The sequence below is a fragment of the Papio anubis genome, chromosome 10 (genome assembly GCF_008728515.1).
Source record: "Papio anubis isolate 15944 chromosome 10, Panubis1.0, whole genome shotgun sequence".
Classification (NCBI taxonomy): domain Eukaryota; kingdom Metazoa; phylum Chordata; class Mammalia; order Primates; family Cercopithecidae; genus Papio; species Papio anubis.
In genome coordinates, this window is record NC_044985.1 from 32,828,697 (window position 1) to 32,854,659 (window position 25,963).

At 41.3% G+C, this 25,963-nt stretch overlaps 1 protein-coding gene across 1 annotated transcript in view; it reads left to right on the plus strand.

Moving 5' to 3' along the window:
- The window catches only part of KIF5C (kinesin family member 5C), a 152,716-nt gene that overhangs the window by 56,844 nt on the left and 69,909 nt on the right, over nucleotides 1–25,963 (plus strand). Inside the window, exons 4-10 of the mRNA XM_031651222.1 lie at nucleotides 6,247–6,351; nucleotides 10,551–10,599; nucleotides 10,875–10,930; nucleotides 11,614–11,701; nucleotides 15,855–15,979; nucleotides 18,474–18,578; nucleotides 18,946–19,094. Of these exons, the coding sequence (XP_031507082.1) occupies nucleotides 6,247–6,351; nucleotides 10,551–10,599; nucleotides 10,875–10,930; nucleotides 11,614–11,701; nucleotides 15,855–15,979; nucleotides 18,474–18,578; nucleotides 18,946–19,094 (677 nt within the window). The remainder of the gene's footprint in view (nucleotides 1–6,246; nucleotides 6,352–10,550; nucleotides 10,600–10,874; nucleotides 10,931–11,613; nucleotides 11,702–15,854; nucleotides 15,980–18,473; nucleotides 18,579–18,945; nucleotides 19,095–25,963) is intronic.

Here is a 25,963-nt window from a genome sequence, read left to right on the forward strand (position 1 = left end):
AGAGCAAGACTCTGTCTCAAAAAATAAATAGATAAAAATAAATAAATAAAATAAAAATCCAAAAACCAAAAACTCGTATAAGAGATATTTTGCTAAACTAGAGACTCTCAAGCCCTCTGTGTCTTACAGTGTAAACTCCACAATGCCTGCCCAGCGAGGACTCATGGGGGACCTGAAAGGAACTGGGTTCCGGACAGGTTTCGCCTCTGGTTGCCTAAATTCTGTCACCTCTTCATCTTTGTCAGTTTTAAAAGGTCTATTGTAATGAGTTGCTTTTCTTTATTGTGACTTTTGCAGATCACATACTTGTGCCTACAGTTAGAAATAGTTGATGTAGATGGGAGTTTTTTCCTAGTGCCACCCAACCCCTCACTTAATCGAGTTCTTTCTGTAGGGTAATTATAGATTGGAGCAAAGGTAAGGGATATTTTCAGAGGAAGACAGAGGGAAGGAGGAGCCTCAAGCTGAAGTCATAGATACTGCAGGAGACCAAGAAATCCAGGATCCTGGAATGCGATTAAGTCAAAAAAGCCCTATACAGGGTCTGCATTCTCTGAAAGGAGGATTTTACGTATTTAAATTACACATTGTGATCTTCCAAAGGCTTTCGGAAGGGGATGTTAACTCCCTGAGTGTCCCTGAGTGGACAGAGCAGTCACATGTTAAAGCTGTTTTTCACTTTAATCCCCCTGGTTTTGGTCTGACCTCCAGTGGTGACTCTATTACCTTGTATTGAGGGGAACAAACAGATAAGCCTACATAAAATTGGAAAGATTAGCTTCTCGAGATGGAGCACTTAAGGTAGGTTTTCAGTAAATATATGACTCACTGGATGGTGTTAATGCTAAGCTTGGTGGACACCAACACACAGAAGGTCCTGGGCTTGTGTTGCCTATACCCAGGGTTGGCGCTGGGGAGGACACAGGGGGTTCCAGCTCCAGCTGAGGAAAAGGGGACGGACTGTTCTTTTTGTTCAGTGTGTGATGCTGGGAAGGGCTTCTCTTGGCCCCATGCCCTACTTTGTGATCCTTTTCTGCACACTGATATAGATGGACGGAGATGCTTTGTGTTTTTTCTTTCTGCCCAAAGAGATGCTTGGAGGTCATCTGAATGGTACAGGCTTCCCAGCCGCCCCACCAAGCCTGCCAAGTGATTTCGAACAAGGCTATCTGAACGCACGGTGCTCATGTACTGACGGGCTGACATCTTAAGTGTTTCAGGAAACTCTTGCCCTGCTTGGGAGGTCAAGGAGGCAACTGGGGTTGGAACAAAGAGAGTCTTGTTCAGTGGCTGGTGGCCTGGGTCCTGTTTCTTCTTTCACATGTGCTCCTAAAAGATCACATTCCATGGGAAAAGTTTGTGGATAAAATTATACAGGATGCAGTTATAAAGATCTTTCTCCTATGTGCTTTCCGGGAGAAACAAGGTGATGAAGCAGTGGATTTCTTTGCTCCCCAAGTTCATCTTTGATCCTTCAGCTACAATACACTTTCACTGTTCTTTCTCAGTTCTTGTACCTTGTTCTCCCACTCACCTTCTCTGCCCACATCCTCTCTGCCCATTCCTAAACTTACTCATTCTTCAAGATTTGGTGTCCCTCAAGGATGCCATCCCATATTACCCATTTATTACTGGAAATCTGGTACATTTCTAGTCTCTGAATTTCTATAGCTCTCAGCTGTTTTCCTACTTCTTTACTGCTGTTGCCTGAAGTTAACTAGGCATTGTGGTCTGGACTGCACATTCATCTGTACGTGCTGTCAGTGGTGAAGCAGGAAGACTCCTCCTAAGGAGCACTTCCTATACACACACATACACAGACACACCACAATAATCTTCACACAATTTTATTATTCCACCCCCATATATCATATAAGTACACACACACAGACATATGCACAATTCACACAATATATATACACAGACATACCATACACCACATACCGTGCATAACTTCTTACATATACATTGTGTTAATAATAATAATAGTTAGACATTGGCGTACACACCACAGCCACATATATGCATACATTGCGACACAATTCATATACACCTCACATATCATACATCCCCCACATACATTGTACACACACACAGACATATGCACACCACACACATATATACAACAGACACCTCACACACAGACATATTACACACCACATACCACACCCCACATACATTGTACACATACACAGACATATGCACACCACATACATATACACAGGCACATCACACACAGATGCACCACACACCATACCTCCCACATACATCACACACACACACACATACACACACACAGACACACCATATACCACATACCCCCCACATACAGGATACACACACAGACATATGCACACCACACACATATACACAGACACACCACATGCATAATATACACACAGACACACCACACACCATATACCACACTGCTTAAATACATCATACACACAAACATATACACATCACACATATACCTACACAGACACACCACACACCACATACCACACACCCTCCCACATACATCATACACATACAGACATATACATACCACAGACATACCTCACACCACACAAGGCCCTCACATGCATCATAAACACACACAGACATATATATCACAACACATACAGAGACACCACACAACACATACTGCACATGCCCCCATACATCATACACATGCAGACATCACACACTTGCACACACAGACATCACACACCTTGCACACACAGACATCACACACTTGCACACACAGACATCACATACCACCCCTCCACATACATCATACATATACACACAGGTATATGCACACCACACACAAACACAGTCACACACTACACACTATATACCACATGTGACCCCTACATACATCATAAACATACAGAGATGTACACCTCACACACCTACATATGGATATGCATATGACACACTATATACCATTACAATTCCCATCATAGGGCTAATAATAGCCAGACATACACACATACAGACATACCATAGTACCCTACAATTCGTTACACATCGTGAGCAGTATACCCCCTACATACACACACAATATATAAGACAATTGCCACACAGACGCTTCCTGGCCATACAAGGCTACATGCACAATGGCTACCCAGGTACCCTGGCATATACACATACAACACAATAATAATATACCCCTCATACACACACACACACACACAATCGCATAAGGCTAATCGCAATGGAGTTGTTGGCATTACCTGGGTATACTGATATACAATACAATAATAATACCACAGTAGAATGCCACACGCCACAAGCACTCCCACACTCGCCACACTTCCTACATTCATTATGAGATAGATGGAATAATTTTCATGCATTATTATTCTTTATATCTCATCAATAGATGACATATGATATATTTATTATTCAATATATGATATATATGTTCATGAACATGATATAGATATTCAATAACTTTTTATTATATATGGATTTAACCTCACACCCTACAATATGTATCACAATACAAGGCTGGGTATTACAAGGCCACCACACATCACAATATCCATATGCTCTCCTAACACGTCACACACACACAGACACACACACACACACACAGGCACGCTCCACTTGCCCTACGTCCTCCCCTGCATACGCACACCTGCAGATTGTTTCGGCAGGCCTAGTTTACTGCACACAAAGCCCTTACCGCTCTTGGGCATCTGGGCTGGATCAAGCAGGCCAGCTGCTAGGCCTGCAGTGGATTTGGGTATGCGTCTGTTCCTGTGGGGATGGGAGGCATTATTATGAGAACACTCACTTTTCTCACATTGATTTTAGGGTGAGGACTTCAGAGAGACACAAAGTAGAGAGTGTCCTAGATTCATCTCTGGTTCTGCCTTGGTTCTTGCCCTGACAAAGGCAAACAAAGGGATGTCAGCAGTTGTATAAGCCAGGAATCAATGGGGAGATAAATCCATTGAAAGGGAAAGCATATAGGAAAATAGATGTGAGTCAATTATAAATGATTTTTGGATTATCAGTCGTTCTTCTCTGGCTGTGGGCTACTGAGGAGAAGCTAAAGGATTATCATCAATTATTAAAAAGCTCTGGAGGGCTTGGGTAGGGGAGGTCTTTTGATTGGCTGAGTGGAGTCATGACATTTGACAATACGGAAATGATGTTCTCACCGTAGGTATTGTTCCTGCCAGTGATCTCCATGCTTCAGAGCATGTGGGGGCCCATTGTCTAATTTGTTACATGTTTATGATGGAATATACAGTTTAAAAGTTATCAAGATCTGAGATTGTCAGTCTGTCATTTGGCACTGTTTTCTTTCCTAAGATATGTATTAATTGTCAGAGATAGAAATGTGTTTCAGACTCTTCAGGTGAAATAAACTCCAACAACTTGTTCGTGAGAACCTCCTATGAGCTGAGTGATATAATACTAACATTTATTTGAGCCCGTCCCATGTCACTAAGCACTTTATATATCCTATTTAACTTAAATTATACAATAATGCTATGTAATAAATACTAAATTTTGTAAGCAATGGAGAGAAATATACATGCACTGGCCATCCCTATCTTTAGGAAGTACGCAGTCAAACTAAAAAACAATATCAATACATCAAACTATTTAGATTCTTAATAGATAAGGGCATTCCAGAGGAGTACCCTTTTTCCAGATGAGACAGCTTTGCTGGAAGCCAGACTGCCGGATGAGGTGGCTCATGCCTGTAATCCCAGCACTCTGGGAAGCCAAGGTGGGCAGACACTTTGAGCTCAGGAGTTGGACACCAGCCTTGGTAACATGGCAAAACCTTGTCTCTACAAAAAATACAAAAATTAGCCGGGTGTGGTGGTGCACACCTGTAGTTCCAGCTACTAGGGAAGCTGAGGTTGGAGGATCACTGGAGCCTCAGAAGTGGAGGTTGCAGTCAGCATTTCAGCCTGGGCAACAGAGTGAGACCTTGTCTAAAGAAAAAAAAAAATCTGGAAACTTCTCTGGGTGTACTGTTGGCACTGATCACTTTAAACCTGCAGACCGTGTGTTTGTTCACTGATGGGTTGTTGAACTCATATGAGAACTTAAGTGCTTATTTGATGGTGGGCTTAGGCAAAGGCTCTCTGGAGCTTGTGTGTTGCTTTAAATGCTTCTGGAAGTCTTCTTTAGGAGTTGCTGTCAGATCCTATGGCATCTTTTCTAAGATCTTCAGAGGTGGCAAATTCTGGACCTTAGAAGTGGATTTGGTAATATCCAAATAGCAGGATAATTTACCTGTCCCCATCCCCTTAGGTAAAATGAGTAAAGTAGAAAAGGGGGGAAAGAAGAATATAAGACTATCTTAAACGTGGATTTAGGTGTTAGAAACAGCTAAAACTTATTTAGAACAATTCAGCCTGGGGACTACAGATTTTTAAAAGAAATTGATGAAGTGTATTTTCTTTATTGATCTGTTAAATGATACTGAAAGTGTTGCCAGAATAAGGTTCTTAGAAATTTTGAAAAATTGGCCGGGTGCGGTGGCTCAAGCCTGTAATCCTAGCACTTTGGGAGGCCGAGACGGGCGGATCACGAGGTCAGGAGATCGAGACCATCCTGGCTAACACAGTGAAACCCCATCTCTACTAAAAAAAATACAAAAAACTAGCCGGGCGACGTGGCGGGCGCCTGTAGTCCCAGCTACTCGGGAGGCTGAGGCAGGAGAATGGCGTAAACCCGGGAGGCGGAGCTTGCAGTGAGCTGAGATCCGGCCACTGCACTCCAGCCTGGGCCACAGAGCCAGACTCCGTCTCAAAAAAAAAAAAAAAAGAAATTTTGAAAAATTTTGGAAATCAGTTCTAAAGGTTGTTTCATTAAAGGACATTACCTTACTTGGACCTGCAGGCTCTGGTCAGTTTGTAAATACTCAAAACCCAAACCCATATATTCTCATTCCTTCTCCTGCTCCCTTTCCCTTCTCCTCCTCACCCCACACTAGCCACATAGACACTGATTTGCTGCCTTGAGTGGCCACTGGAGGCAATACTGTGGGCCTCAGAATTTAACAGCACAAGTGCTCCCCTGCTGGATAAACAGATGAACACATTGAGTTTTTCCACCAACTTCTGGTCTGTTGGCAAGTCAGGTAGATGCCCAAGGGAGCCGGCAGGCACACGTGGGTGCTTCCTGCTCCACCAGGTTCTGTCTAAGGAACCCAGCAATGGTTCCTCCTCTCTCTCCTGTGTCTCCCAGCACCCTTTAACGGCCTGTGTTTGTATTTTCACCCACTAGGGGAAGCTGCACGACCCCCAGCTCATGGGGATCATCCCACGAATTGCTCATGATATCTTTGACCATATCTACTCCATGGATGAGAACCTGGAATTTCACATAAAGGTATGTATTACTGATTGGTCAAGAGAAGACACTGGGCCCCAGATAACGTTTCTTATCCCTCCTCCTTTCAAATAGATATAAAAGATGATCTTACTAATTTAAATTACATTCTTGTGGTAAGCAGAGCCCTCTTCCTTACTGATCTAGGCTAACAGGTATCTGGAGGGTTTGCTTGAAATATCCAGATAATGAAAGCAAAAGCCTTCTTTAGCAGGAAATCATCTTGATTGTTGCCCGAATTCTACCCTTTATCCTCTGGATCTCCGTGGATATGACTGAAATGTGTTTGTGTGTGGGTTAGGGCAGCATTTCTCAAAGTGTGTTCTGTGGAACACAGTGCCTCGTATTATTAATGGTGGGCTTGCAGGGAAAAGGGCTATAAGGCCAAATGAGCTGGGAAAGTGCTTCCTTGAACAGTGTTAAATTTATCACAAGTTTCAACGTGCTCTGCAAAGGGGACATGTATTAGATTACATTTCCCAGCTTATTTGAATATAGACACATTTCTCCCCCTAAGAGTATCACAGACTTGTGTTTTGAGCAGAGTGTCACAGAGCAGAACTCTGAGAAATGTTGGGAAGAGGAATTCTCCTCCTTTTTATCTTCCTCTTTGTATTTTGTTTTTGTTTTAAACCAGAACTTGTTATGGACTTCAATTTGCATTAAAAGAGAGATTTCTACTCTCATACTGTAGCTGTTTAATAATAAAATTTGTTATTAGGATATATTCATTGGAACACCTCTTTTGCAAGTGACTGAAAGGCACTTGTTTAAGCAAATAGAGGATATTGTTATAAGATACAGAATCTGACAGTAGGCATTTTGTGGAGGATGAAGTGTGGAGGGCAGGAAATCTAAGCCCTGTTTTTCTTTTTTCTTTTTAAACTTTTTAAACAATTGAGATATTGTTCACATAACGCAAAATTCACCCTTTAAAAGTGTATAGATTGATGGTTTTTAATATATTCCCAACAGCGTACAATGATGATCCTTATCTAATTCTTGAGCATGTCATCACCTCCAGAAGAAACCCCAAATCCGTTATAGTCCCTGCTTTTCTGCCCTCTTGCTTGACTTCTTTCTCTTGTTCTGGAGCATCTTCTCTCTTTTTGGTGGGAGAAGGGGTTGGCAACATGGCAGCTGCTACTCCAGCATTCCCTTATTTCCAACCCCAAATTCCCTTGGGAAGGGACTCATTGGCCCAGCCTACATAGGCTCCCCCCTGCCTGATGAGCTGTGTCCAGGATGCACATGCTGTCTGGGGGCCCCCACTGTGGCTGGGGAGGGTGAAGGGGCAGTTCTAAGAAGACTTGCTGAGCAGATCCGCTAAGAGATTTCCCTTCAGGCTGGGATCTTAGTGCACCAGGCCCATCTGTTCAGAGATGAGGAAACGGAAGTTTAAAGATGCATGGTTAGTTAGGCCGGGCGCAGTGACTCACACCTGTAATCCCAGCACTTTGGGAGGTTGAGGCGAGTGGATCGCCTGAGGTCAGGAGTTTGAGACCAGCCTGGCCAACATGGTGAAACCCTGTCTCAACTGAAAAAAGAAAAAAAAAAATTAGCCAGGCATGGTGGTGTGTGCCTATAATCCCAGCTACTCAGGAGGCTGAGGCACGAGAATCACTTGAACCCGGGAGGCAGAGGTTGCTGTGAGCTGAGATCGCTCCACTGCACTCTAGCCTGGGTGACAGAGAGAGACTCTGTCTGAAAAAAAAAAAGACGCAGAGTTAGAAGGCCCAACTTAAACAGCAAGTTATTGATAAAGCTAAGAATTGACCCTAGGTTCTTTCAATTATATGAAACTTCTCCCCTTACTACTATATACCTTTCGTAAATGACATAAAAAGAAGGCAACAACTGTTTGCCCAACTCTAAATTACATCTAGCAAATCACTTTTCCTTAGGAGTCCTTTTGTTGGCTAAAGCCTGCTTCTCCTTCTTGCCAAGATTCTTTATATCTAAGGATACAGAAGCTTGTTGCTTTGATGGGATCAAGATTTAGAAGCTTAGTGCTTCTTTAGGGCTGTTTGCATTTAAATAGCTTAAACTACTGCAGGGTTCTTATGTGATAATCCTGGAATAAGATGTTAAACCAATTACTGCCCTCAAAATAGGGTCTTGTGTTAGAATCTTATTAAGATAAAAACAGCCCTAGCATGAAGTTGGGGGAGGAGAGGAACAACACTCTTAGTCTCTAGGGCTGAATTTTACAGTCCAGATTTCTGTGTAGCATTTGTAGTTATGCTTACTTGTTTTATAAATAATAATTATAAGTGGGCAAATTAGTTGCTGACTACTTCGTATTTTGAACTGAATAGTGAGAGGCTAAATCAAGAAAAAGAGGACTGATTAAGGCAATATTGAAAATCTGCTCCTTAAAATGAGTCCCACCGATGTTTTAAACTTTATTTCCGAACATCCTATTTCTTAATGCCAAACAATGCCTGTTTATTTTTCTTCCGCCTGGTCTCACAAAATATTTGAAATGACAAAACAACAAAATCGCCACCCTCACACACACACCAAAAGCAGAAATTAATAAAATCAGAATCCTGTTTCTACTTACGTTAAATGTGAATATGATTCTAATTGCCAGATTTGCCAGTATCTAGTTTGTGACTTTTTAAAGACATAATTAATTTTCTCTGTAATCGATGGAAATAAGGCCACATGTTTAAGATCTCAAAAATAATAGACAATGGATTGAAAATCAGACAAATCTGAAATAAATAGAATGCACTGAACTAGAATTGAGTTGGCTGCAGGAAGGGCTGGGTTAGAGACGTGCAGGACTGGAGGCCAAACAGACCCATAAGGATTTGGGGAGTGTGGCAGCATGAGCGATTAGACAAAGCTGTAGATGTGGGTCTTTGAAATGTCACATAGATGTGTGCATGAGAGATGGGCCTCAGACTCACAGGGGAGTCTGACAGGTGTTCAAGCAGGCAGATGTTGCTAGGGATACAGGCAGCCAGGAGAGATGCCCAGCAGCGGATTCCAGGGCTCAAGCTAGGACCCCACATCTCAGAGTAGCTGGAATGGTTCCAGTCGGGTGGTTCCAGACCGAGGCACATTAAAAATAATGGATCAGGGCTGAGTCGGAACTAGGAGCAGTGCTGGGCTAGAGTCTTCGCTTCCCCATGACTGGTCCAGAGCTGGGATGTAAGGATGAGGTTTCACCTGAGTAGTCACATCCCAGCTTTACAGCTTTACAACTGTTTTCCTTTCTGCCCATTCCCTTGTTTAGATTTCAAAAGAACTTATGAACATAGGGCAGATAAGTTTATTGGGTAGGCAGAAAGCAAATGTAAACAGAGTACAGAATCCTGGAGGGGGATTTTTGACATCGTAAAGCCCTATGGCTTCATGTGACAGATGGGACAATTGAGGCCTAGGATCTTGGTATGTGTAAATTGAGTCCCTAAGACCTCATATTTAGTTAAAGCAGGTCTCAGACATCAGCCAGCATAAGAATCGCCTGGGGAATTGAGAACCAGATTCCTAGGTCCTGTTCTCTGGGATTTGGATTCAGCAGGACTGCAGTAGGTTCGGGGTTCTGCAGTTCAAACAGGTTCTTAGGCGATGCTGATGAAGGTGGTGCTGCAGTTGAGCCTTGAGACTAATGGGAAGGCCTCCTTTTCTTCTCACAGTCTAACCACCTTTTTTCAAGTCCCATTTTGTTCAGATCTTTCCTGGATGCACCAGAGCTGGCCACCGTTACCAGCTCTTGCCCAGTTACCTTTCTGAGCTCTTGTAGTTCTAAAAACACTGCCCTTGTCCTCTCCCGGCTTCTTGCATGTGAACATTTGGACTAAGTCCCTGCTCCTTCATGATACTGTCAGTATCATGCAATAAGGTGAGACCTACTGATTGTTTTCTAAGCTTGCTTGGTGCTTGTCTAACATAAAGTCTAGAGTCCTCCTGTAAGTGTCTAGCACACGATGTTAAGAACACCTGAATGACAACCAAAGGGAGCTGTGATGTGTGGGGATGGAGAATGGTCCACACTTAGGGAAACGTAGAGCTAGCAGGAAGCAGGGGAATCCCAGTAGAGCTGGCCAGATTCTGAGTCTTCACTTTGAACCCCTCTTTTTACTCTTCTTAGCCATGCATGACAAAAGCTTTCATAAGTACTAATAATGGTATTTTTGAAATACACTGTGGCATGTCTATTCCCAACTCAATTTGTTTTTAACTAGGTTTCCTATTTTGAGATCTACTTGGACAAAATAAGGGACTTACTTGATGGTAAGTAACCTCAGTGCTTGTCCTTTATTTGTTCTGTAACAAAAGTCCGGGGAGGTTGAAATGGTTTATCACACTTCTGCTTAAGGAATTAATGAAAAGTTATAGAGATACTCTGTTGCCTTCAGGGTATATGTTCATTCTCAGCCAAGGCTTAAACTTGTGTATTGCAAAGAGATTAGATTTGCCTGTCCTTTGTAACAAACTTCCATTTTTCCTCCGATATAGAGTCTAACTTTTATTTTCTTCTTTGCATGCTGTCATTCTCACCTCTGTAGTATCCAAGACCAACTTGGCCGTTCATGAAGATAAAAACAGAGTCCCGTATGTAAAGGTATGAGGAAGATTTGATTGGTGATGCCATTAATTTCTCTGCAGTCTCTGTCATAATAATTATTACATAAGATACACAGAATATTATCTGTAAAGAGCATATAGGCATTTAATCAGGTTCCTTAAATTTAATATTCATCTGGTTTTAAAAGCTGACATTTATTTTCTTCAATTGTATCTTTCCTTTACGACATTATTATTTAACATTATTCACATTTAAAGAGGCTTAGGTATTGAGTGCAATTGTTTTTACTTTGCAGTTTGAAACGCCTATTATGGCATTATCTGTGGAACATCAAAGTATCTATTATTGGTGGCCATTGTGGTAAATAAATAAAGATAGAAGGCAAAGCAAAACTTCATCCATTTCTTCTCTCATTGATTTTCTTCTTTGATTTTCTGTCTTCTTAAAGTGTTGCTGTTGAGTATGAATATGTACTCAGAAACCTAGGAAAACTTGACAATTCTTTTTTTGGTTTACTTCTGTACTTCCTAGGGCTTGCTCAGACTTCTCTTTAATGTAGAATTCAAGCCCTGGGCAAGGAGGAGAAGTTGTTAGATCGATATTTCAGCTTTTCTATTTATCTGCACCTCTAGAAGATAAACAGGAAAATGTTCCAGCCTTTCAAAATATTGTTGCTTTTCAACTCTTTTAATGTTGAACCTGAACTGATTCTCTTCCAGGGGTGCACTGAGCGGTTTGTGTCGAGCCCTGAGGAAGTCATGGATGTAATAGATGAAGGCAAAGCAAACCGACACGTGGCTGTGACAAGTAAGCATGGTGGGGGTGTTTCCTCCCCTGTAGCTTGGGAGACAGATGTCTGCCTACCAACCGAGGGAGGTGGAGAATGAGGCACAAATGAAAGAATGCCTGGGAAGGTGGTTAGAGAGCAGTGCTCGGACACACACGCTAGGGTATGTGTGCTATGAGTGTGTCTAGGCAGTCATGGGAAAGGGTGCCGTCTGCTGTCCACAGGGCTCTGAGGTCTTGGAGATGTTGGGTGAGACTTACTGGACCCTGATAACAGCCTAAGCCTGAACATTAGGAAAATTAAACAACCAGCCAACCAAAGGGAGGGAAAGAGTAAACTCCTCAGTTTGTTTATTTTAATCATGTTATTGTTCAGGTTAAAAAAAATTCCAAACCAACAAATTCTATAATACGTTGCAGGCACACACGTGGAAATAAACCATGTTAGATTTCTGCCCTCTGTAAACAAGAAAAAGAAAGGGAAGAAGGAAGTCAGAAAGCAGAGCCAGGAGCTTTAGGGAAAGCCTTCCGACGTGTTACTAGCAGACACATTCAGATTGGCTCATTGACTCTGCCGTTCCTTCCTCAGTATATTCATTGCGTCTCAGGGAAGCAGTGCAAATGGGATTCGGGCAGCAGAGGGTCCGTGAAAAATGAGAGTTGTCTATGCTATTAAGAGGGATGTGGACAAATGAGAGTGAGTTCACATAAACAGAAGCTGAGAGAACTAAGGGTTTATAGCTTGCGTGAGGGAAAAAATCTAGAGGAGGGTTTGTGGACGATATAATATATCTTACCGTGTTGAAGGTGCTGACACTAAGAAAGAGGGTCAGCTTGTTCTGTTCCATCTCAATGCTTAGAATACCCATGATTGTTGGAGCTCTAGGGTGGCAGATTTCGACCCCTATGAGGAGAACTCTCCAACCATTATAGCTGCCCCAAGTGCAGCCTGCTACCTAGTGAGGTAGTGAGTTCACTGTTATGTTGTAAAAGAGATTCAGGCATTGGTTGGCTGACTGGTCTAGACTCTTTAAGTGTCTTCTACCCAAGACTCTCTGATTCTGTGGTCCAGAACTGTAATTCTCAACATTTTCGCTATCTGAGCAATGTATCAGATGATATTCATATATATAGCAGCTTTCATAGGTGAGCCTGGACCTGGATACAGTGTTGTTCAAACTCCACTTCTTTTTCTCTTGCTTAAAACCCACACACACACACGAAAGAATGTAAGACAGATATTCTTACAGTAGTAGCATCTCTCATTTACGTTATTCACTCTGTTTCTGAAGCTGTTTTTAGTTACAAATTATTTATGGCATATCCGATAATGCATTTTGGTGCCTTGGTTTGGAACTGCTAGTCTAAAAAAAAAATTGCTATTATTCTTACCATTCTGGTAAGGTTTTTCTTTTATTATTGCAATAAAATATACTTAACATGAAATTTGCCATCTTAACCATTTTAAAGTATGCATTTATGTGACATTAAGTACCTTCACATTGTGTGCAACGGCACCACCTTCCATCTCTAGAACTTTTTTTTATCTTCTCCAACCAAAACTCTGAACCCGTTAAACACCAACTCTTTATTCTCCTCTTGCTCAGTGTACTTTGTCTGTATGAATTTGACTGCTCTAGGTACCTCATATAAGTGGAATCATAAAGTGTTTGTCCTTCTGTGACTTATTTCACTTAGCATAATGTCTTCAAGTTTCATCCACGCGCTAGCAAGTGTCCTTCCTTTTTAAGGCTGAATAATATTCTATTGTATGTATATACAACATTTAAAAAATTCGTTTAACCATTAATGGACACTTGGGTGGCTTCCACATTTTGGCGATTGTGAATAATGCTGTTATGAAGAAAGGTGTGCAAACATCTATTTGAGTCCTTGATTTCAATTCTTTTGAGTATATAAGCAGAAGTGGAATTTCTGGATCTTATGGTAATTCTACTTTCAGTTTCTTGAGGAACCGCTACTATTTGCTATTATTCCTGTTTTCTACAGCAGCTGTACCATTGTCTATTCCTAACAGCAGAACACCAGAGTTTTCATTTCTCTACATCCTCGCCAACTTGTTATTGTTACTATTTTTTATAGTAGCCATCTAAATGGTGTGAAGTACTGTTTCATTGTGGTTTTGATTTGCATTTCTCTAATGATTAGTGATGTTGAGCATCTTTTCATGTGCTTATAGGCCATTTGTATATCTTCTTTGAGGGATGTCTATTCAAGGTCTGTATTTATTTTTTAATCAGGTTGATTTGTTGTTGTTGACTTGTAGGGAGTTCTCTATGTATTCTGGACATCAATCCCTTATTAGATATACGATTTATAAAATTTTCTTCTATTCCATGGATTGCTTTTTTACACTATTGATAGTGTCTTTTGATAGGTGAAAGTTTTTAATTTTGATGAAGTGTCTATTTTTATTTTGTTGCTTGTTCTTTGGGTGTCATATCCAGGAAATTATTGACAAGTCCAATGTCATGAAGCTTTTCTCCTGTGTTTTAGTCTGAGAGTTTTATAGTTTTAGTTTTTATTTGTAGGTATTTGATCCTTTTGGAGTAAATTTTTGCATATACTCTAAGGTAAGGGCCCAACATTAATATATTTTTTGCATGTAGATATCCAACACTATTTGTTGAAAAGACTGTTCTTTCCACATGAAATGGTCTTGACACTCTTGTTGAAAATCATTTGACCATATATGTGAGGATTTATTTCTGGGCCCTTTATTCTGTTCCATTGATTTATATGTCTGTCTTTATGTCAATACCACACTGTTTTGATTACTGTAACTTTGTGGTAACTTTTATTTTTTATTTTTCCATAGGTTATTGGGGTACAGGTAGTATTTGGTTACATGAGTAAGTTCTTTAGCGCTGATTTGTGAGGTTTTGATGCACCTATCACCTCAGCTGTATGCACTGCACCTTATTTGTTGTCTTTTATCCCTCGCCCTATTCCCACCCTTCCCCTCAAGTCCCCAAAGTCCATTATATTGTTGAAGTGTGAGACCTTCAACTCTGTTCTTATTTTTCAAGATTGTTTAGGCTATTTGGGGTCCCTTGAGATTTCATATGAATTTTAGGATGGATTTTTGTACTTCTGCGAAATATGTCATTGAAATTTTGATAGAGATTGCACTGAATTTGTAGATTGCTTTGGGTTATACTGACAGCCTAATGATATTAAGTCTTCTAATCAATCCATTTATTTGTGTCTTCTTTCATATCTTTCAGTCACATTTTGTAGTTTCCAGTGTACAAGTCTTTCTCTTCTCTGGTTAAGTTTATTCCTAAGTAGTTTATTCTTTTTTTTTTTTTTTTTTGCTATTATAAATAAGGTTGTTTTCTTAATTTTTTGGGTTGTTCATTGTTAGTACATAGAAATGCAACTGATTTTTTACATGTTGATTTCGTATCCTACAACTTTGCTGAATTAACTGTTAGTTTGGACAGTTTTTTAAAAATGAATCTTTAGAGCTTTTTACATATAATCTGGTAAGATGGTTTTGAGAACTGATTGCTGATGAAGGCTGAATAGGATGGTTGCTGGGGTCTCTGTCTGCTTGGCAGACAAAGACGAGGATTTGCAAGCATTTTCATTTCCAGTACCCCATCCTAATGAAGCATATTTAATTTTTGAAACATTCTTTGCAGTTAGCATAGGTTATAGAAGTGTATGTCTTAATCCTTCCTTAGGAAAGTCTTAATCCTTCCTTAAGAAAGCTTATGATATTACTGATAAGGCAAGGCTTATGCACATGACTAAGATAGCCTACATCATGTATTAATCATGTTAAAGTCTGAGGAATTTAAAGTGAGGCAGGGGAGGAAGTAGTGAATTCTTCAAGGGGAAAGTCATGCTATAGTAGGAATTTAGAGGATGGGGCTTCAGGTAGAGCTAGAAAATCTGATATCTTAGACTGTCGACTAAGATTTTTAGATTAATTTCTTTGCTCCTTGAAGACATTTAAAATCTTGTCTTTCTAGAATGAGCATTGTTTTTCAGAAGAAACAGGGGTCTCAGATAACTTTTAAAAGTAGCTGGACTTACTTCAATGAAATGGAGCTACTAGGCATGACTTGTTATGCTTTTTAGATGAGAGGTTTGCTACCTAAACCTACATGTTCTTTGTAGAGCAGTAAACTATTTTCCTTTTCAGACATGAATGAACACAGCTCTAGAAGTCACAGTATCTTCCTGATAAATATTAAACAAGAGAATGTAGAGACTGAAAAAAAACTCAGTGGGAAACTTTATTTGGTTGATTTGGCTGGGAGCGAAAAGGTAATTGGTTCTTTATTTGTATTATCTATAATTTTCCCCTTTTATTTGCTTCAGTGTGCAATGGTATAATTTTTATGCTCTTCTATTTTCCTGCTTTAAAGAGCTTTTAAAGGTTCTGAGGCTCTGCCAAGGTGTTATTACATTTAACCCTTTTTCCCTGCTTTCTTTTCTGGTCCTGAGGTCTCTTATTGGTGTCGCAGGCAGGTACTTTGCATGCCAACTCTGATTTATCCCTGATGGGCCCTTATGATGATGTTAGGCAAGAGTTGGTTTGACTTAGCCTGTGGCAGAGGCAGCTGCACACATGTGGGAGGGATATTAACTTCTAAGAAAAGAGTAAATCCCATGTTGTACCTGACTCTAATAGGCCAGGAACGAGCTTTGCCATTGGAATGTGGCAGTCCTGCCTCTGCAGGTTTGTTTTGCTGATAGAAGGTCTGGAACCTGGGGCACTCCCTGCATTCCCTGGTTCTCCCAGCAGTAGGCATGGGCTGACGGTATCCCATGTGGGAGTCCTTGGCTGTCTCATGCAGTGCGGCCTGTAATCAGCCTTAGCTGCAAGCCTTTACTGTTCTCTGGTTTTATCCAGACTCTCTTTTGTTGTCTACATCCTGACCCATGCCCTCCCAGGCCCTGGCTGGGGCTGTACTCCAGAGCAATAGGCTTCCCAGAATCTCCAGTCTCACTTCCATAGCACCAAAGACTTCTGCTGCCAAGCCCTGTCTCAAGGCACTGATCTCCCTTGAGCAACATCACAGAGCAAGGCCACGTGCACAATGCCCTCTGGCCTCCATCATCACTGACATCATGCTGATTGTCCCCATGAAGGCCAGCCTTGAAGCTTGGTCAGTCTCCCTAACTGTATGATTGATCCCTACTTATTGCACTACACCACTGAGTTCCCATATGCCAAGTTATGGCGACTTACATCCAAGTAAGTAATGGTTACTTGGATTGTCCTCTAGTATGCATTTGTAAAACCGTGAGCGGAAAGTCATCTGTATATTTCTAGTTGGGAATCTAAAATTTTACTAGTATGGGCTTGTAACTTTAGTTAAACAGATGTGCAACAGAATGGAAATAATGGAGCATTGTTGTTTATTTAGAGCCTAAATACACCTGAAAACTGCTTAATACTGGCAGACTGGAGTGGAGGCTTGCCTCTGCACAGTGTCAGTGGTTATTGCTAATGATATTTATGAGGTGTTTGAAATCATGTCCTTCACATAGTTTCTTTTGCTCACACACACCTGTTTTCCTTTGCCCTAGATGTGTCCATATGACTGTGTCAGTGTGATCTTGTAGAAGAGAACTCTGGGCTTTAGTTCCCATCTCTCCTGAATGGCGTTCTTCCCTTAGGTTGGCAGTCTGATATTTCTGGGGCTCAGTTTCCTGTCTGTCAAAGGAGGGTGATAGATGATACCTGCCTTGTATATTTCATGGAATTAAGATGCTCAAATAAGAAAGCATCTTAAAATAACACTGCTTAAAATAACATAGACTGTTACTGTTTGTGACCCGTCAGCTACATGATTTCTCTATGTGTAAGCAGGGGAGCCACACAAACAATTCCAAGGGAGTTGAGAATCTATTCTATTTTTGAAATAAACCTCCCCCTGGACATGAATTCATTTCTGTCATCAGGAGTTTCTCCTTTATATGAGATTGGAATTTGTGTAGTTGAACATTGCTTCCTTGCTTCCTTTCTTGAGAGAGCAGCTGCTGCCCCTGCATCATTTGTCCAGTCAGCAGAGACATGAATCATGTTGAGTTCCCTTTTTTTCTAGCATCTGTAAACTGCCCTCTACCTAGAGCAAATGCTGTCAAGATGAAATTACCAGCAATAACACAGCAAAGGAGAAACTGCGTGGTCCCCCTGGCTGCAGAGGAAAAAAAGACAAATTTACAATGCAATATACATTTGACTTTTCATTTCTCTCCCAAGTTTTTTGCTTTTTGGATATTTTTCATTTTTTCCTTGTTGTGAGAATAAGTAGGGAAGGAACAGAGTCTGGATAACCAACCCTACCACATCTAGTCATCTGCCTGAACTTGGAGCTTGTAACTTACATTTTTCCAATATGCCCATTCATTGTGGCTCAGGACAACATTTTCTCTTCATGCTTCCCTCTGGGCTCCCTTCGGCATGGGGACTGCGGCTCAGTCTCCCAGGGCCCGAGCTACCCATGGTGACAGCACTTCTGGAGCCTGGTTTCCCTGGATGGATGGCCCCTGGGGAAGCATCTGCAGCTCCACCACTTGAGGTATTTCAGCTATTCCACTAAAACCCAATTGAGAGGAAAATGATGGCAGGAGAGACCAAATCCCCAGCCTCATACGCGAAGGATGGTTTTTATCACTGTGGGTCTTCTCTACTTTTATTTTTCCTTGCTTTCCAGGAGGCTGTCCCCCTTTGCCCTTGTGTGAATTTGAAATTTCTACTTTGTGCTTCCGCCGTCCTGTGCTGCTCACTGCTTTCTTTTCTCTCTGGTAGGTCAGCAAAACTGGTGCCGAGGGAGCTGTTCTTGATGAAGCTAAAAATATCAATAAGTCTTTGTCTGCTCTTGGAAATGTGATCTCTGCTTTGGCAGAAGGGACAGTAAGTGATCCTGCCCCCGTCTATTAAATAATATTATGAGAAACCACCTTTTGGGTCCTCGTAGTCCCTTTGCCACACACCGGAGACTGGTTTGTTTTTCTGTTTGGAAAAGGACAGAGGGAATCCTGGCTGTGGATGCCTGCTCCCTGGGAGTTCCCATCTACTGAAAAGTATGAATGATGATGCTAATTTCCTATGACATAGGTCAAAGAATGGGCATTTTAAACTTGGGCAAGATCCAAAGACCCGGCCACAAATTCTTGTTTTACTCGATTTCTAAGCTCAGTGTCTTCATCCCTGACTTGCTTGCCTCTGGTTTTTCTCAGAATGGGCTGTCAAAACCAATACTTATTCTTTTCCTAAATAGAAAACACATGTGCCATACCGGGACAGCAAGATGACTCGGATTCTTCAGGACTCTTTGGGTGGGAACTGCAGAACCACCATCGTCATTTGCTGTTCTCCTTCTGTCTTCAATGAGGCTGAGACCAAGTCCACACTGATGTTTGGACAGAGGTACGTGTGGTCTCTCAGGACCCATCCTCTGAGCTAGGTCTTGGGTCTTAAGAGTGAGTGGCAAGGCCAGGCGCAATGACTCACGTCTATAATCCCAGCACTTTGGGAGGCCAAGGCTGGTCTCAAACTCCAAGGTCAGCAGTTTGAGACCAGCCTGGCCCACACGGTGAAACCCTGTCTCTACTAAAAATGCAAAAATTAGCTGGGTGTGGTGGCATGTACCTGTAGTCCCAGCTACTCAGGAGGCTGAGTCAGGAGAATTGCTTAAACTCAAGAGGTGGAGGTTGCAGTGAGCCAAGATCATACCACTGCACTCCAGCCTGGGCGACAGAGCAAGACTGTCTCAAAAAAAGAAAAAAATAATAGTGAGTGGCAAGGGGCTATTGTCAGAGAATCATAAAGTAAGAGACAAACAGCCTTTTACTCAATTACATCTAGCAGGTGATACGTAAACTTGAGGCATCACTTATTGAGGCCAAAGCAATAATTGTATTTTAAAATAATGGGCAAGAACACGCCAGTCAAAGGTATGGTGTTTAAAACAAAACAAAGCAAAACAGCTAAACTTATTTCAGATGTGAATTGGAAATGCGTTGGGGTGTTACTTTTGTTCTTCATGGCACTGGAGTCTACTTTTTAGGTTCATATTATTTCAAGTTTATAAATCTCAAGATTGATAACTGCCTTTAGCTCTGGTATTTGGGATCCATTGCACAGTTGCTGATAAAACACCCAGAAAATTATGTGAATGCAGAATAGAGGTATAAAAAGCAAAGAAGGGGAAGGAATCTTTACCAGCACTGGAGGTAGGAGGTCTGGACTGTATGCTGAGAAGAGACGTAGATGACAGCTTCCTACCTTTAAAAATACCCACATGAGACTTCCTAGATCCCTGGGAGGTGTCCATAGGTGGGCAGCAGGTATGACTCCATAATCGTAAAGCAAGAGTTACATGTGTGGTTTGGTTCATATCTTCCTTTTTTTCTTGTCACTTTCTTTTTTACCTACCCCTTCCCACTGTCCAAGGCCTGACCTCTTTCAGGCATGTTTCCTCAGTTCCAGTGTTTAGGTTCTATCCTTCAGCCCTCGTGCCTCAGTGTTCATTCCCAGAGTGCTTGGGGTGCTGTGGATTGGGCGATCTGAACATCTTCAGTGCTCAGTGAGCTGAGCTTAGGGCTGAGGTTGGATGTGGATTCTGCTGCCATCGGTTCATTTAATTCTGAACAATCATGTGATCTTTAGACAAGTCACCAGTGTTCTGTGGGCTTTAACTAGCTCATTTGTGAATGGATGCACAGACTACTTCCCTGCCTCCTCCCTGGGAGTGTGTGTTGTGTGGTTATGCCTAAGGAATAGTTTAAGATGAGAGAAAGGACAGATGGGGGTGGGCATTCTGTCTGGGAAATTGTTATGGCTTGTTTAAACTGCATTAAGCCCCAGTCATTTCCTGAGCCCTCAACAGAACATAGAATTATGCAGCCATGGCACCTGTGGGATGTCTAAATAAATAATAATTATATTGAAATGTTGTAGAGCTAATATATCTTTTAAACTGGATTTGGGTCCTTTACTTCCTCCCAAATTGCTTCCTTGATTAGTTAAATGCTTAGGCTAAGGGGGTTGCAGTAGGATAACACCTACGTTCCTCAAGGGTCTCAGAAACCCACAAACCAGCATCTGCTTATGGAAAACAAGATTGCACCCTGCCCAGTGTCTTAAACTTGAGCTTTAACAATTTCCTCTGAAGACATGTTTGAGTAAACCAGCTCTAAATGCATTTATAAAGGAAACATCTCTTCAAAAAAAATCCTTACCAGCAAAGCAAAAATATTCTGGCTCTTTTCAAGCCACAGTCACCGTGGGGCATTGGCTATCTTTGCAAGGCCCAGTCACCTTGGGGCATTGCTGTTATCAGGAGGTATTTGCAGCGTCTACAGGAAGCATTTTGAATATCAGTTAGTGTCTAATATATGTCAGGTGTGTCAAAATTATAGCACTTCTGACAGCAATTATCTCACCTTTGTACAGAGTATGAAATCAAGGCTTAGGTGCAAAGCCATTGGATACCATACCTGAGACCACACAGCCAGTAAGTGACTAAACATGTAGGATATCCTAGGATACATGGTCTGAGCACAGCCCTTTGGTTCAGTAAGCTCAGTGTTGAAGCTAATTCTGCTGTTGACCCATTCTCTTGTTTACCTCTCCCCTCTGAGCCTCAGTCTTCTCTCTCATAGAGAGAGAGATATAATAATGCCTATTTTCAAGAATATTGGGAGGATTATATGAGTTGCTTCAGTTTTTACCTAGCACAAGGGCTGGCATGAGTCCAGGTAAAAAAGTCCATGACCGATGGCCGGCTATCGGTGATTGCAAGTTCTGCTTTTCCTTTGTCTTAAATAATCTCACAGTATTGAGCCTTGAAAAGGTCATGGTAGTAGATGGGACTAGACTGAATGTAATGCACTGTAACGGACAGCACTGTCATATAAGGGAGAGGATTAAATAAAGTAGAATTAGAATTACATTTTGGGAATGAACAAATAAAAAATACTGCAGATAATTTGGGCTTCCAGGAAATAAAAAGTAATGTAAATTATGTTTTCAAATGAAATAGTTCGGTCTACATTCTTTTATCAGAGTCATCTAGATTCTGCTCTCTGTGACAGCAGGGACTGAGTTTGTCACAGATGTTAGTTTCTCATCAACCACTCTGCACAACTAGTTCCCAGTAGGTGGTCAAAAAATAAATGCTTATCAAATGAATGAACATATGAATCTAAAGCTTGTTGTGTAAGGTTATCTAAAGCTTATTTATGTTGGAAAATTAAGGCAGTTGCTGAACTTTGATACCATTACATCCAGAAGTTTGGTTGGGTTTGGATCTGGTTTGCTTTCCAATCTATTATTGGAAATGTGTGAGGTTTCGTTCCTTTCCCTTTATCCCCAAGTTAGTTAATGGATTATTTAAGGATGCTGAACTATTCTACAGGGCCAATACCTGCTGTATTGTTAAATATACTCATTGAACCCAATTATACAGCAGACACAAGACTGAACATCAGATTAGACATGGTATGTGGTAGCTAATGAGATTAAGCACTTTGAACTCAGAAAAGACTGCCGGGCACATCCTAAATTCATTGTAATGAGTGTTCATTATATTCTTACTGCAGAGGTGGGCAAACCTTAGGGCAGCATGAGGTTCCTCAGTGATTCCTTTGTGGTTCTTTCAAGGACGTGAAGCGAGTACACGTTTGTTGTTCTGCTTGACTGTACTGATGCTCTGAATAACACAATGTAGTATTTGTTTCGAAGCAGTTAAATCTGCAGATCCCTGAAAGCACTCTACCAAGAGTCCTGCTAGCATTCTTCAGGATTATAGGTTAGATACTGGAATTTTAAGGGAAAAATTTACCATGTCTATTTCTATTTTTTTTTTAAATTATACTTTTAAGTTCTGGGATACATGGGCAGAACGTACAGGTTTGTTACATAGGAATACATGTGCCATGGTGGTTTGCTGCACCCATCAACAAGTCACCTACATTAGGTATTTCCCCGAATGCTATCCCTCCCCTAGACCCCCCCCCCCCAACAAGCCCCAGTGTGTGATGTTCCCCTCCCTGTGTCCATGTGTTCTCATTGTTCAACTCTGACTTATGAGTGAGAACATGCAGTGTTTGGTTTTCTGTTCCTGTGTTAGTTTGCTGAGGATGATGGTTTCCAGCATTCTGGTTCTTCCATTCAGTCGGGGTTGTTTCCTTTGGTTTCCTGAATGCCCAGCATCGTGCCATTAAAGAAGTAAGTGCTGTCTCCTGCATTCTCAAAGAGCTTTTAATCTAGTTGAGGATGCAGCACGTGAATTCCCAGGCAGTAGAAAGTCAAAAAGCCAGACTCAAATTAGAGCACTTTTATTGATTTTTTCTTCTGGCTTCCAGAATTCTATTTTGTAGTCTTTAATTACTCTTCTAAACTACTTTTACAGCACTATTTGAAAAAGATATTTATGTTTTAGAAGTGTGAACTCAAATCCCCCGATTGTGTTGGAAGCCTATTTAATGTACCTTGATTTGGGGTGGTAATGAAGGGAAAGAGGCCCTCTGAGGGGACAGACCAATGTGGTTAGGAAGACCTGAATCAGCACATCTTTGGCACCAGGATTTTTGATTGATCCAGCATGAATAATTCAAAGGCTTTATTTGTATGTTGAATGTGGAAGGAGAATTGATCTTAGGGAAAGTAATATTCTTTCTTCTTTTCCTGATGTGCGCTTAAAAAAGTCATGTCATCATTTTAATTGTGTCATCTGCCAGTTTAGTGGTAGCTAGATTAGGCAGAGCCTGAATAGTGTGCATATGAAATGTACGTCACCAGAACATGAGAACATGTTACCTGTGAGAGTAGAATGAGCATTTTGGCCAAGGCAGATACTTGACTACACTTTGACATGAAAGAAAAAAAGGCTTAAATCATTCCTGTTGGGGAGCTACTGCTGAAACACCAATAGAGTTAATTTTTGCTCTTGGAGGGAAGAAATACTGTGGGTGACATACATTTAACTAGATGCCCAGTCCTTATCCATGTCATTTCTGAATGTTTCTCAGGTGACTAGAACTTTTTAAAGGCACAAAATTTTAATTTCTCCTTCCCACCCTCCTTCCTTCCCTCACCAGAAGCCGGGAAGGTGCTTTGGAGCAGTGGTCCTTTCAGAAGAAGGCTTGGTGTTATAGATGGGAACTAGGTCTCAGAGTAAATTAGAAGGTTAGTTTCGGATTGGTTTTATGTGTCAACTTGGCTAGGCCGTAGTGCCCAGTTACTTAATCAAATGCAAATCGAGGCATTGCTGTGAAGGTACTTTGTAGATGTGCTTAGCACTTACAATCAGTTGACTTTAAGCAAAGCAAGTTACCCTCAATAATAAGGGCGAGCATCATCCACTCAGTTGAAGGCCTTAAGAGCTAAAATGCAGGTTTCACGGAGAAGACAAAAATTGTGCTTCAAGATGGTAACATTAACTCCAGCCTCAGTTTCCAGCTGTCAGCCTGCCCTATGGCTTTCAAACTTGCCAGCCCCCACAGTCATGGGAGTCAATTTCTTAAGTAAATAAAAGAGTGAGATATATAATATATATGTATGTATATGTAATAAGATCTTATGTATACAATAGGATATATAATATGTTATCTATATTTATCTATCACCTGTCTCTATCTTCTATTGGTTCTGTTTCTCTGGAGAGCTCTGACTGATAGTGAAGAATGCTATACTTTCAATCCTTTCCTGCTTCCACAGTGGGAGAATCTCTGTTTCTCTCTCACACACACCATTCACGGTGCAGAATCACACATGACAGATTTATTCTATGCGCTGAAGGTGTGAAGTTGTCTAGAGCTCCTTATTCAAATGCCAGCACTATCCTGAACACCTGGTGAGAGAAGGAGGATGCTGAAACAAAATGTATGAAGGTACCAAGAACAAACATCTTTGTGGTTATTCCAGGGAAGCCAAAGTAATTAGAAGAAACGCCAATGGTAGGCACTCCTCATGTCTTTTAGAACTGACTGTGGCCAGGAAATATGAGTATAGGAAACCATTAGGGAAGCAGGTGGGGATGAGACTCATCAGAATGCAGTGGTTCTAGGTCTTTTCCCCATTCAAGGACGGCTTCGTTCAAGTGCCAACTTATGAGGATGCCTTCAGTGTCATCACGTATGGGTGTTTAACCTCGGTGGTGAAGATGGGTACCATGAGCAGTCTTGGAAGCTGGCCATGTGCTTCTGAACATGTAAACTGCAAATTCAGTGATGGAAAGATTGAGTGGTGCTGGGAAGGAAATAACAGAATGCTCGAGAATGGGGAGGTAGTTTCCTCTTTCCATTCTTTAGTAGAATATATCTAAGAGAATCTTTTCTGACTTAACTGTCTCTGTAGCAGTATCCAGATGGAAGATGTACTGTGGCCACTGCTCTTTGTCCGCTGGGTTTGGTCTGCCTTTTCTAAGGGTGGTTAACATTCGTAAGCTTTGAGGTCTTTAAAAAATTTGGTCCTAATTCCCTCCCTGTGGGGAGAAGAGATTTTATACCCGGGGCACGCCTAGATCATATATCATTAAAGTAGTGCTTGACTTGCTGAAGCAAGCCAAAACAAGGAAAAGATGTAAAACAGATACCCTGATAATGGCATACTCACAATTTGACTCAGTTTTAAAAGCAGGTCTTGCTGTTAGGGTATAAATATAGGACTGAATTAAAATTCTTTCCCAGAGTAGCCTTTGGATTCTTTCTCAGAGTAGCCTTTAGGATTTTGCTCAGCGCCTGCTATGGTTGTAACTGGTGGAATAGACATTGGTATCTGTGTACACAGTGGGGGCTCTGATTGAAAACCCTGAGAGTTTTTAGAAATGAAGAACCCACTTTTGTATTTCTTTGTGAATGATCAGGTCACTTTGGATTAATCAAATAGTATCACAGTCAGTTTGACCTTTAAAGAGGATGAGTGAGCAGTCAGTAAGTGGCTAGAATAAGGCTTCTGTGGGTCATTGGCTTGTTTCTCTATATCAAAGAGATAATGTCCCAGAACTATAAGGCTGGTTGGTATCACAATTGCTATATAGCTTCTGCTAGACAAAAATCACAAAACTTGCCTTAAGAGCACTTCTTAATTTCTGCTGTCTTCTTGATTTTGTGTCTCCCTGTAAGCTCCTACCTGAAATTCTTTTTGAAACAAAGCTGAGCAATAAATGCACACGTGTAGGCCTGTGCTCCAGCTCCGGATCATGTCCACCGGCAGCCTCACGCCCTAGATCCAAACCACAAGACAGCAGAACACTGTGTAACCACATCGATGGCAGTTTCTTTTTCTTTTTT